This window comes from Bombina bombina, chromosome 2 (assembly GCF_027579735.1).
Source record: "Bombina bombina isolate aBomBom1 chromosome 2, aBomBom1.pri, whole genome shotgun sequence".
Classification (NCBI taxonomy): domain Eukaryota; kingdom Metazoa; phylum Chordata; class Amphibia; order Anura; family Bombinatoridae; genus Bombina; species Bombina bombina.
Window position 1 is genome coordinate 1,328,004,655 of NC_069500.1, and position 13,737 is coordinate 1,328,018,391.

General features: G+C 41.5%; 1 protein-coding gene across 1 annotated transcript in view; it reads right to left on the bottom strand.

Moving 5' to 3' along the window:
* The window catches only part of HTT (huntingtin), a gene marked incomplete in the record, with an annotated part of 1,068,170 nt that overhangs the window by 636,150 nt on the left and 418,283 nt on the right, over positions 1-13,737 (bottom strand). Inside the window, 1 exon segment of the mRNA XM_053704193.1 lies at positions 2,900-3,026. Coding sequence (XP_053560168.1) covers positions 2,900-3,026 — 127 coding nt within the window.

Consider the following 13,737-nt stretch of genomic DNA (forward strand, 5'->3'; position numbering starts at 1 on the left):
GAACTTTTTGGTAAATTGATCCTCCAACCATGTTTTCGAAGAAACAACACTAGTTGATTCGTATGAGATTCTGCAGAATGTAAAGACTGAGCTAGTACCAAGATATCATCAAAATAAGGAAACACTGCAATGCACCGCTCTCTGATTACAGAGAGTAGGGCACAGAGAACCTTAGAAAAGATTCTTGGAGCTGTCGCTAGGCCAAAAGGAAGAGCGACAAATTGGTAATGCTTGTCTAGAAAAGAGAATCTCAGAAACTGATAATAATCTGGATCAATCGGAATATGAAGATATGCATCCTGTAAGTCTATTTAGAACATATAATGCCCGTGCTGAACAAAAGGCAGAATAGGCCTTATAGTCACCATTTTGAAAGTTGGTACTCTTACATAACGATTCAAAATTGTCAGATCCAGAACTGGTCTGAAAGAATTTTCTCTCTTTGGGACAATGAATAGATTTGAATAAAACCCCAGACCCTGTTCCTGAAACGGAGCCCGGCATGATTACCCCTGAAAACTCCAGGTCTGAAACACACTTCAGGAAAGCCTGAGCCTTTACTGGATTTGCTGGGATGCGTGAGAGAAAAAATCTTCTCACAGGAGGTCTTACTCTGAATCCTATTCAGTACCCCTGAGAGAAAATACTCAGAATCCATTGATTTTGGACAGAATTCGAATCCAACTGAGAACCAAATAACTTATTACCTTGGAAAGAAAGAGATAGCAATCGAGAGTCAAAAGTCATGTCAGCATTCCAAGATTTAAGCCAGAAAGCTCTTCTAGCTAAAATAGCTAAAGAGATAGATTTAACATCAATTTTGATGATATCAAAAATGGCATCACAAATAAAATGATTAGCATGTTGAAGCAAGCGAACAAAGCTAGACAAATCAGAATCCAATTCTTTTTGCACTAAATTTTCAAACCAAAAAGTTGATGCAGCTGCAACATCAGCCAAAGAAATTGCAGGCCTGAGAAGATGACCAGAATATAAATAGGCTTTCCTTAGATAAGATTCAAGTTTCATATCTAAAGGATCTTTAAAAGTAGTACTATCTTCCATAGGAATAGTAGTACGTTTAGCAAGAGTAGAGATAGACCCATCAACTTTGGGGATCTTTTCCCAAAATTCCAATGTAACAGCTGGCAAAGGAGACAATTTTTTAAACCTTGAAGAAGGAATAAAAGTACCAGGCCTATTCCATTCCTTAGAAATCATATCAGAAATAGCATCAGGAACTGGAAAAACCATGAAAGAGTAACCACAGGATGTTTATAAACAGAATTTAAACATTTCCTAGTTTTAGTATCAAGATGACTAGTTTCCTCAATATCCAATGTAATCAACACTTCTTTTAACAAAGAACGAATATACTCCATTTCAAATAAATAAGTAGATTTGTCAGTGTCAATATCTGAATAAGGATCTTCTGAAACAGATAGATCCTCATCAGAGGAGGATAATTCAGTATGTTGTCAGTCATTTGAAATTTCATCAACTTTATGAGAAGTTTTAAAAGACCTTTTACGCTTATTAGAGGGCGGGATGGCAGACAAAGCCTTCTGAATAGAATCAGCAATAAAAACTTTTAGATTCACAGGTATATCTTGTACAATAGATGTTGAAGGAACAGCAACAGGCAATGTACTATTACTGATGGACACATTCTCTGCATGTAAAAGTTTATCATGACAACTATTACAAACCACAGCTAGAGATATAATCTCCACAAGTTTACAACAAATGCACTTAGCTTTGGTAGAACTGTAATCAGGCAGCAGGGTTCCAACAGTGATTTCTGAGACAGGATCAGATTGAGACATCTTGCAAAATATAAAAGAAAAAACAACATATAAAGCAAAATTATCAATTTCCTTATATGGCAGTTTCAGGAATGGGAAAAAAATGCAAACAGCATAGCCCTCTGACATAGAAAAAAGGCAAGAGGCATATATTTGGTGCCAAGTATGACGCACAACGTAACTGAATTTTTTTTGGCGCTAACAACGAATTTGCATCATCGGATGTACCTTCGTGCCAAAAAAATCTTGCGCCAAGAATGACGCAATAAACTTTAGCATTTTGCGTCCTAGCAAGCCTAATTTTGCCCGCAAAATTGAAAGAAAAAAGCAGTCAATTTGAAAAAAGACTAAACCCCGGGTAAGAATTTTTTTTCCTAATTATGTTTTTTCCCCAAATATGAAACGGACAGTGTACAAAAGGAAATATACATAAACCTGACTCATGGCAAATATAAGTACAATACATATATTTAGAACTTTATATTAATGCATAAAGTGCCAAACCATAGCCGAGGGTGTCTTAAGAAATAAAAAACATACTTACCGAAAGACACCCATCCACATATAGCAGATAGCCAAACCAGTACTGAAATGGTTATCAGTAGAGGTAATGGAATATGAGAGTATATTGTCGATCTGAAAAGGGAGGTAGGAGACGAATCTCTACGACCGATAACAGAGGAACTATGAAATAGATCTCCCGTGAGGAAAACCATTGCATTCAATAGGTGATACTCCCTTCACATCCCTCTGACATTCCCTGTACTTTGAGAGGAACCGGGCTTCAAAAAGCTGAGAAGCGCATATCAACGTAGAAATCTTAGCACAAACTTACTTCACCACCTCCATAGGAGGAAAAGTTTGAAAAACTGAATTGTGGGTGTGGTGAGGGGTGTATTTATAGGCATTTTGAGGGTTGGGAAACTTTGCCCCTCCTGGTAGGATTGTATATCCCATGGACTCTTGCCAATTACATAAAAGAAATTGTTCATACTTCCTTTGCACTATAATCTATAAAAGTTAAAACATATACTACTGCACTTGGCAGCTTTAAAATGGCCACATGTCTAGTACCAATATATATATTTTCTTACCTGGAGTGGCATCACTGGCTTTCTTTGGGCTCATTGGTACGGTTGTTTGCTCTGCTGCATCCCTCTCCTTTCCCTTACGGCGAATTGGACTTAAAGATGGAGGGTTTGTAAGAGAAGGCAGTGTTGTCTGCAAAAAGACATTATCTATATAAGATTTAAAAATCTGAGACTAAAAAAAAGAAACAACAAAAAAAAAAACATGAACATTTCTAATACTATAGTTATAGAAAATGAGGTGAATTGGCAAGTGCCGTAGCGTGAGTTGTCAGCGCCCAGGGCAAGGCAAGTATTGCATTGCGCCCCCTAACCCATTAGCACTGATTGAGTGTCTTCCACCAGTACAGTAGGGATTGGAAAATTTGCTTTGAATCTAGGACCTAGATAAACAACTTAGGAGATAGGTTTGTTTATTTTTTTAAACAAACAAAGCTTTATTTTTAATGACAAAAATAACAGGTCTTAAATTTACAAATAAAGAAGACTAAAACCAAACGTCATGAGCATTTAACTTATGCACTGTCTCCTATGTGCGCATTGGCAGAATCGCCGGCAGAAGGGAGAGCATCTCCTCCGAGATGTGATCTCCCTTCTAAAACTACATAAGACAAGCGCTGACCAGCAGAGTTTGTCTTATTTAGGAGCTCTGCGAGCCAGGAACAGGCTGATAAACACCCAGGCGCAAGAGCAAAATTCCTACAGAAGTAATTAAAGTAAAATGCTAATATACACAGAATTATTTAAAATCGCCTGGTTTTAATTTTTGCTAATGTTTCAACAAAAGAATTAAAATCTGTATTGAAATCTCTTTCAATTGACAGTATTGCTAGGCTACTTTCTTGGCTCATTGTAGATCCAATATGTTTTGATTAATTTTAGTTTTGAGAAACTTCTTTCACAACTGGCAGTTGAAACAGTGATAGTTAGAAAGATTCTTAAAGCAAAACTAAAGCTGTCCAGTTAGCAATATGCTCATTGACATTGACTTCTTTATACAAGACAATGTGGTTCCGAAGGCGATTTAATTTGTTTATCATAACTGCAGCGTTCAACTATGTGTACTTGGCACGTGTGCAGAATTCGTTTTCAGTATCCAATAATGTCTGGATTTGCAGGAAAGCAAATTGCTGGTGAAGCGTATTCATCTCTATTGTACGTTTTGTAATTTCTGTCATAAGTTGATCAATTGCTTTCAGTTGTTCACTGCGTGTTTCTTGTACTAAGGTAAAGCCAGCAACACAACTCTGCTCACCAGGGATCTTCTTACGTCTTCCAACTCTTCACTCTGTCGAAATGTTGAACGTTTTGCACACTTGCTTTCTCAGTTGCCTTTGACACTACACAGTCTTGTAAATAAAGCTAATGCTTTCAACTTTTGCACACATTGATCCAGCGCAAGTCCTTCTTGCTGCAGGTAGATCTGAGCATCATTCACTTTGGTCAGTACTTGGCTCCAAAAATGCAGGAATGAGAAAAAAGGATAGGTCATGATGTAAACTAACAGACTTCCTGCATCACCCTTGGTTTCAGAGGTTTCTCCTGGACCATCTCTCAACACTTCCAAAGCTTCTATTACTTCCTCCGTGTGCTCAGCAAGTACACGTACAGCTTCATGCTTTGAACTCCATCTTGTATCACAAGATCGCTTTACGCGAATTGGTACATGTTCCTTAAGAACATCCCACCTATGGGTAGAGCTTGAGAAGAATGTGTACACCTTTTCCACAGTGCCAAAGTAAGTCACAGACTGTGTCCCAACAGCAACTACATGCACACCAGCAAGATTGAGCGAATGATTGTTACATGGCACAAACACTGCTTTGGGATTCATATCCAAAATAAGTTTTTGTACACCACTAATGTGTCCAGCCATAGTTGCAGCATTTTCGTATCTTTGGCCGTAGCAGTGCTCCAGTTCAGCTTAAAGCCATCTGCTTGCAACAAATCTGTTTTGTAACGACATCAGCTGATTTCCCATGTAACTGAATAAAGTCAATGAAAGGCTCTACCATGTTAACTTCTGTATCTTCAATGTGCACGTATCGATTCACTTGGGATATTTGGTCAGTGTGAGAAATATCCGGGGTGCTATCAAACATGATAGCAAAATACTTCGCCTTGGTGATGTTTTGAAAGATGGCTGTTCTAATATGATCGCCAAGCAGGCTGATGAACTCATTTTGGTTCTGTGGAGAGAGATAGGACACAACATAGCCATCTGTCTTTTGAACTTTGTCAAGGTGCTGTTTTGCAACTGGGTCATATTTGGCAAGCAACTTGAAAGTTTCTAGGACATTTCCACAGTTACAATCCATGCTTAGATCTTCTGAGTGACCACGTAAGGGTAAAGTTTGCCTGGCTAGATACAGCACACAATCGAGTACTCTGGCTAAGATTGCCTTCCATTTCTCAAATGAACTCCGTTTTGCAAGCTGGGCAGCAACATCAATAGTCTCGTGTTTCTGTAGCTACATTTCAAATTCTTTCCACATTGTAAATGCACTTAGGTGATATGAACTGCGCTCATGCTCTAGCAATCTAGGGTTTAGTTTTGTCCATGCTTTAAATCCACTTGGCTTTCCAAAAACATAATTTATGCTTACCTGATAAATTTATTTCTCTTATAGTGTATTCAGTCCACGGATCATCCATTACTTATGGGATATATTCCCTTCCCAACAGGAAGTTGCAAGAGGATCACCCAAGCAGAGCTGCTATATAGCTCCTCCCCTCCACGTCATATCCAGTCATTCGACCGAAACAAGACAAGAAAGGAGAAACCATAGGGAGCAGTGGTGACTGGAGTTCTAATTAAATTTTAGATCTGCCTTAAAAAAGACAGGGCGGGCCGTGGACTGAATACACTACAAGAGAAATAAATTTATCAGGTAAGCATAAATTATGTTTTCTCTTGTTAAGTGTATTCAGTCCACGGATCATCCATTACTTATGGGATACCAATACCAAAGCTAAAGTACACGGATGATGGGAGGGACAAGGCAGGAACTTAAACGGAAGGAACCACTGCCTGTAGAACCTTTCTCCCAAAAACAGCCTCCGAAGAAGCAAAAGTGTCAAATTTGTAAAATTTTGAAAAAGTATGAAGCGAAGACCAAGTTGCAGCCTTGCAAATCTGTTCAACAGAGGCCTCATTCTTAAAGGCCCAGGTGGAAGCCACAGCTCTAGTGGAATGAGCTGTAATTCTTTCAGGAGGCTGCTGTCCAGCAGTCTCATAGGCTAAACGTATTATGCTATGAAGCCAAAAGGATAGAGAGGTTGCCGAAGCTTTTTGACCTCTCCTCTGTCCAGAGTACACGACAAACAAGGAAGAAGTTTGACGAAAATCTTTAGTTGCCTGTAAATAGAACTTCAGGGCACGGACTACGTCCAGATTATGCAAAAGTCGTTCCTTTTTTGAAGAAGGATTAGGACATAATGATAGAACAACAATCTCCTGATTGATATTCCTGTTAGAAACTACCTTAGGTAAAAACCCAGGTTTAGTACGCAGAACTACCTTGTCTGAATGGAAAATCAGGTAAGGAGAATCACAATGTAAGGCAGATAACTCAGAGACTCTTCGAGCCGAGGAAATAGCCATCAAAAACAGAACTTTCCAAGATAAAAGCTTAATATCAATGGAATGAAGGGGTTCAAATGGAACCCCTTGAAGAACTTTAAGAACCAAGTTTAAGCTCCACGGAGGAGCAACAGTCTTAAACACAGGCTTAATCCTAGCCAAAGCCTGACAAAAAGCCTGGACGTCTGGAACTTCTGCCAGACGTTTATGTAAAAGAATAGACAGAGCAGAAATCTGTCTCTTCAACGAACTAGCAGATAATCCCTTTTCTAAACCTTCTTGTAGAAAAGACAATATTCTAGGAATCCTAACCTTACTCCATGAGTAACTCTTGGATTCACACCAATATAAATATTTCCGCCATATTTTATGGTAAATTTTTTTGGTAACAGGTTTCCAAGCCTGTATTAAGGTATCAATAACCGACTCCGAGAAGCGACGCTTTGATAGGATCAAGCGTTCAATCTCCATGCAGTCAGCCTCAGAGAAATTAGATTTGGATGATGGAAAGGACCCTGAATGAGAAGGTCCTGTCTCAGAGGCAGAGACCATGGTGGACATGACGACATGTCCACTAGGTCTGCATACCAGGTCCTGCGTGGCCACGCAGGTGCTATCAGAATCACCGATGCTCTCTCTTGTCTGATCTTGGCAATCAGTCGAGGTAGCAGCGGAAATGGTGGAAACACATAAGCCATGTTGAAAACCCAAGGGGCTGCTAGAGCATCTATCAGCGCCGCTCCCGGGTCCCTGGACCTGGATCCGTAACAAGGAAGCTTGGCGTTCTGGCGAGACGCCATGAGATCCAGTTCTGGTTTGCCCCAACGATGAATCAGTTGAGCGAAGACCTCCGGATGAAGTTCCCACTCCCCCGGATGAAAAGTCTGGCGACTTAGAAAGTCCGCCTCCCAGTTCTCCACACCTGGGATGTAGATGGCTGACAGGTGGCAAGAGTGAGACTCTGCCCAGCGAATTATCTTTGAGACTTCTAACATCGCTAGGGAACTCCTGGTTCCCCCTTGATGGTTGATGTAAGCCACAGTCGTGATGTTGTCTGACTGAAATCTGATGAACCTCAGTGTTGCCAATTGAGGCCAAGCTAGAAGAGCATTGAATATTGCTCTCAACTCCAGAATATTTATTGGGAGGAGGTTCTCCTCCAGAGTCCATAATCCCTGAGCCTTCAGGGAGTTCCAGACTGCGCCCCAACCTAGAAGGCTGGCATCTGTAGTTACAATCGTCCAATCTGGCCTGCGAAAGGTCATCCCCTTGGACAGATGAACCCGAGAAAGCCACCAGAGAAGAGAATCTCTGGTCTCTTGATCCAGATTTAGTAGAGGGGACAAATCTGAGTAATCCCCATTCCACTGACTTAGCATGCATAATTGTAGTGGTCTGAGATGCAGGCGCGCAAATGGTACTATGTCCATTTCCGCTACCATTAAGCCGATTACTTCCATGCACTGAGCTACTGACGGGCGTGGAATGGAATGAAGGACACGGCAAGCATTCAGAAGCTTTGATAACCTGGACTCCGTCAGGTAAATCTTCATCTCTATAGAATCTATAAGAGTCCCCAGGAAGGGAACTCTTGTGAGTGGTAATAGAGAACTCTTTTCCACGTTCACCTTCCACCCATGCGACCTCAGAAATGCCAGAACTATCTCTGTATGAGACTTGGCAATTTGAAAACTTGACGCTTGTATCAGAATGTCGTCTAGGTACGGAGCCACCGCTATGCCTCGCGGTCTTAGCACCTCCAGAAGTGAGCCCAGAACCTTTGTAAAAATTCTCGGGGCCGTAGCTAACCAGAAGGGAAGAGCTACAAACTGGTAATGCCTGTCTAGAAAGGCAAATCTTAGGTATCGATAATGATCTTTGTGAATCGGTATGTGAAGGTAGGCATCCTTTAAGTCCACTGTGGTCATGTATTGACCCTCTTGGATCATGGGTAGGATGGTTTGAATAGTTTCCATTTTGAATGATGGAACTCTTAGGAATTTGTTTAAGATTTTTAGGTCCAAGATTGGTCTGAAGGTTCCCTCTTTCTTGGGAACCACAAACAGATTTGAGTAAAAACCTTGCCCTTGTTCCGTCCGCGGAACTGGTTGGATCACCCCCATTACTAAGAGGTCTTGTACACAACGTAGAAATGCCTCTTTCTTTATTTGGTTTGCTGATAACCTTGAAAGATGAAATCTCCCTTGTGGAGGAGAAGCTTTGAAGTCCAGAAGATATCCCTGAGATATGATCTCTAACGCCCAGGGATCCTGGACATCTCTTGCCCAAGCCTGGGCGAAGAGAGAAAGTCTGCCCCCCACTAGATCCGTTTCCGGATAGGGGGCCCTCTCTTCATGCTGTCTTAGGGGCAGAAGTAGGCTTTCTGGCCTGCTTGCCCTTGTTCCAGGACTGGTTAGCTTTCCAGCCCTGTCTGTAACGAGCAACAGTTCCTTCCTGTTTTGGAGCGGAGGAAGTTGATGCTGCTCCTGCCTTGAAGTTACGAAAGGCACGAAAATTAGACTGTTTTGCCTTAGACTTGGCCTTGTCCTGAGGAAGAGTATGACCCTTACCTCCAGTAATGTCAGCAATAATTTCTTTCAAGCCGGGCCCGAATAAGGTCTGCCCTTTGAAAGGAATATTAAGCAATTTAGATTTAGAAGTCACGTCAGCTGACCAGGATTTAAGCCATAGCGCTCTGCGCGCCTGGATGGCGAATCCGGAGTTCTTAGCCGTTAGTTTAGTTAAATGTACAACGGCATCAGAAACAAATGCGTTAGCTAGCTTAAGTGCTTTAAGCTTGTCCATAATCTCATCCAATGGAGCTGTGCGAATGGCCTCTTCCAGAGACTCAAACCAGAATGCCGCAGCAGCAGTGACAGGCGCAATGCATGCAAGGGGCTGTAAGATAAAACCTTGTTGAACAAACATTTTCTTAAGGTAACCTTCTAATTTTTTATCCATTGGATCTGAAAAAGCACAACTATCCTCCACCTGGATAGTGGTACGTTTAGCTAAAGTATAAACTGCTCCCTCCACCTTAGGGACTGTCTGCCATAAGTCTCGTGTGGTGGCGTCTATTGGAAAAATTTTCCTAAATATCGGAGGAGGGGAAAAGGGCACACCAGGTCTATCACACTCCTTGCTAATAATCTCTGTAAGCCTTTTAGGTATAGGAAAAACGTCAGTACACACCAGCACCGCATAGTATCTATCCAGCCTACATAATTTCTCTGGAATTGCAACCGTGTTACAATCATTCAGAGCCGCTAATACCTCCCCTAACAATACACGGAGGTTCTCAAGCTTAAATTTAAAATTATAAATCTCTGAATCCGGTCTCCCTGGATCAGATCCGTCACCCACAGAATGAAGCTCTCCGTCCTCATGTTCTGCAAATTGTGACGCAGTATCAGACATGGCTCTCACATCATCAGCGGGCTCTGTCCTTAACCCAGAGATATCGCGCTTGCCTCTTAATTCTGGCAATTTAGATAATACTTCTGTCATAACAGCAGCCATGTCTTGCAAGTGATTTGTAAGGGCCTCTCTGATGTACTTGGCGCCACAATATCACGCGCCTCCTGAGCGGGAGGCGAAGGTACTGACACGTGAGGAGAGTTAGTCGGCATAACTTCCCCCTCTATTTCTATGGGGCTCCACATTGGCCTTCAAACATAGTGAACAAACAGATTCATCTGTGTCAGACATGTTTAAACAGACTAGCAATGAGACTAGCAAGCTTGGAAAATCCTTTCAAATAAGTTTACAAGCAATATAAAAAACGCTACTGCACCTTTAAGAAGCACAAAAAAACTGTCACAGTTGAAATAACAATGAACCTAATCAGTTATAGCAACCAAATTTTCACAGTAAATGTATTAAGTTAGCAAAGTATTGCACCCACTAGCAAATGGATGATTAACCCCTTAATACCCAAAACGGATAAACAATTTAACAATTAAACGTTTTTATCACAGTCAAACACACTGTCACAGGTCTGCTGTGACTGATTACCTCCCTCAAAATGAATTTTGAAGACTTGTGGGGGTGGCGGCGTAGCTTCAGGCGAACCTGCCGGGTGAGTAATGCAGACGCCGGGTTCAGACTTCCGGTGCTGTGTGATGCACACGCAAATGAGGTCAAAGTTGTGACACGGAGCTATTGGAGTCACTGAAAGGTGCAGGCACAAGTGGGGACCAAGCCTCCCCAGGATAACCAATATAAACAAAGAGGCAGCACTCCAGAGTATTGCAAATAAAAAAGGATATTTAATCCAGAGTCAATTCAAGTACAAACACACACACAGAGGTAGGAGGTACACGCCCCCCTCTTACCTCCTACCTCTGTGTGTGTGTTTGTACTTGAATTGACTCTGGATTAAATATCCTTTTTTATTTGCAATACTCTGGAGTGCTGCCTCTTTGTTTATATGAATTTTGAAGACCCCTGAGCTCTCTAGAGACGTCCTGGATCAAGGAGGAAGAAGCAGGAAGACTGTGACTGAATTTTTACTGCGCAAAAAAGCGCTAAAATAGGCCCCTCCCACTCATATTACAACAGTGGGAAACCTTAGTTAACTGTTTCTATGCAGAAATAAACGTCAGCCATGTGGAAAAAATCATGCCCCAAAAGATTTATCACCAAAGTACCTCACAAAAACGAATAACATGCCAGTAAACGTTTTAAACATACATTGTAAAAGTTATGTAGATTTATCAATAAGCCTGCTACCAGTCGCTTCTACTGCAGTTAAGGCTCATATATTACTTCAGTATTAACAGCATTTTCTTAGTCAAATTCCATTCCTTAGAAAATTACTTTACTGCACATACATTCATCAGCCTGATACCAGTCACTACTACTGCATTTAAGGCTGTACTTACATTACATCGGTATCAGCAGTATTTTCTTAGTCAATTCCATTCCTTAGAAATATATTTTACTGCACATACCTCATCTGCAGGGAACCCCGCATGCTATTCCCTTTCTGAAGTTACCCCACTCCTCAGAATGTGCGAGAACAGCCAGTGGATCTTAGTTACTTGTGCTAAGATCATAGAAAACGCAGGCAGATTCTTCTTCTAAATACTGCCTGAGAGAAAAAACAGCACACTCCGGTGCCATTTAAAATAACAAACTTTTGATTGAAGAAATAATTAAGTATAAAAACTCCACACTCCTCTCACACCTTCCTACTATGTTGAGTGTTGCAAAAGAATGACTGGGTATGACGTGGAGGGGAGGAGCTATATAGCAGCTCTGCTTGGGTGATCCTCTTGCAACTTCCTGTTGGGAAGGGAATATATCCCATAAGTAATGGATGATCCGTGGACTGAATACACTTAACAAGAGAAATAACGTTTCCCTTTGGCCTTCTGAAAAAGCAAACAAGGAAAGCAATATGCAATATATAGAACAAGTCCTTGGAAAATGACCTGCCATCACTGTCTTTTGAAAACAATGCATCCTTATTCTGCAGTTCCACTGTCCCTCTCTTGACAAGTTCAATTTTTAAAGTTTCATCCACAGTTTCAGGCCAATAGCCAATATCATTGAAAACTTTTAGGCTAATACTCTCTGGCAGAATATTTGGCTGAGCAGAAGTAGAAGCATCCTCAGGCAAAACTGTCTCTGCTTCTAAAGCAAGAAAAGGAATGTCCACAGAAATTCCTGGATCAAGAACTTCAGGCTCCTGTGGTGCTGCTGATGAGCCTGGTGCACTTTCAGCAGTGTTCACAAGAAACCTGTCAAGGCTTCCAGCTAGCTTAGCTATTTGCTCCTGCTCTATCTTCCTCCTCTTCCTGCCTTGTGCACCGGATTCTTTTTTGGCTGACATGGCATGTGTAGTATTCTGCAAAAAATCTATAACAAAAAAAAAAACATTTAACTACTTTTATGCCTTGCTCCATTTTTACTTTTTACCTTCTCAGCCCCTTCATTGTAAAACCATTTCTTCAACATGAAATGCTCAAGTAACTATTTTTATTATTACTATTACTAATAAAGCACCAACATATTATGCAGTGCTGTACAAAAGGGAAACAAACATACAAATAATTACCAGACAAGTATGACATACATGAGCATGAGGAAATGAGGGCCCTGCTCAGTTGAGTTTGCAATCTAAAGGATTTGGGGTAATTTAACACAAGCTAGAGTGCTGTGTGCACAATGGGGAGCTTGCCACTGGGAACATGATAGAAATTGTGAGATGCCCCTGCCAGAAGATGGTCAGTGATCTACTGCTGAGAATATGGCAGGCAGTGGTGGACATTACTGTCACATGATGGTCTGTGACCTACGGCTGTAAATATGGCAGGTAATAGCGGATATTGCTGTCACATGATGGTCAGTGACCTACCACTGTAAATATAGCAGGTAGTGGATATTGCTGCCATTTCATGGTCGGTGACCTACCGCTGTAAATATGGCAGGTAATAGCGGATATTGCTGTCACATGACGGTTAGTGACCTACCGCTGTAAATATAGCAGGTAATAGCGGATATTGCTATCACATGACGGTCAGTGACCTACCGCTGTAAATATGGCAGGTAATAGCGGATATTGCTATCATATGATGGTCAGTGACCTACCGCTGTAAATATAGCAGGTAATAGCAGATATTGCTGTCACATGACGGTCAGTGACCTACCGCTGTAAATATAGCAGGTAATAGCGGATATTGCTATCACATGACGGTCAGTGACCTACCGCTGTAAATATAGCAGGTAATAGCGGATATTGTTGTCATATGATGGTCAGTGACCTACCTCTGTAAATATGGCAGGTAATAGCGGATATTGCTGTCACATGAAGGTCAGTGACCTACCGCTGTAAATATGGCAGGTAATAGCGGATATTGCTGTCACATGAAGGTCAGTGACCTACCGCTGTAAATATGGCAGGTAATAGCGGATATTGCTGTCACATGAAGGTCAGTGACCTACCGCTGTAAATATAGCAGGTAATAGCGTATATTGCTGTCACATTATGGTCAGTGACCTACCGCTGTAAATATAGCAGGTAATAGCGGATATTGCTGTCACATGATGGTCAGTGATCTGCTGCTGTAAATATGGCAACCAATGGCGATGGCGACAAAGAGGGGACATAAAGACAGAGCAGGTGACCTGGTGCGATGGGGACAGAGCAAAGGGAGCAAAAGGGTTTAAAGGGACAGAGCAGGGGACATTAGAAGATTGGGACAGAGCAGGCGAAATTGAGACAGAACTGAGGACATAGGGACAGACCAGGGGACAT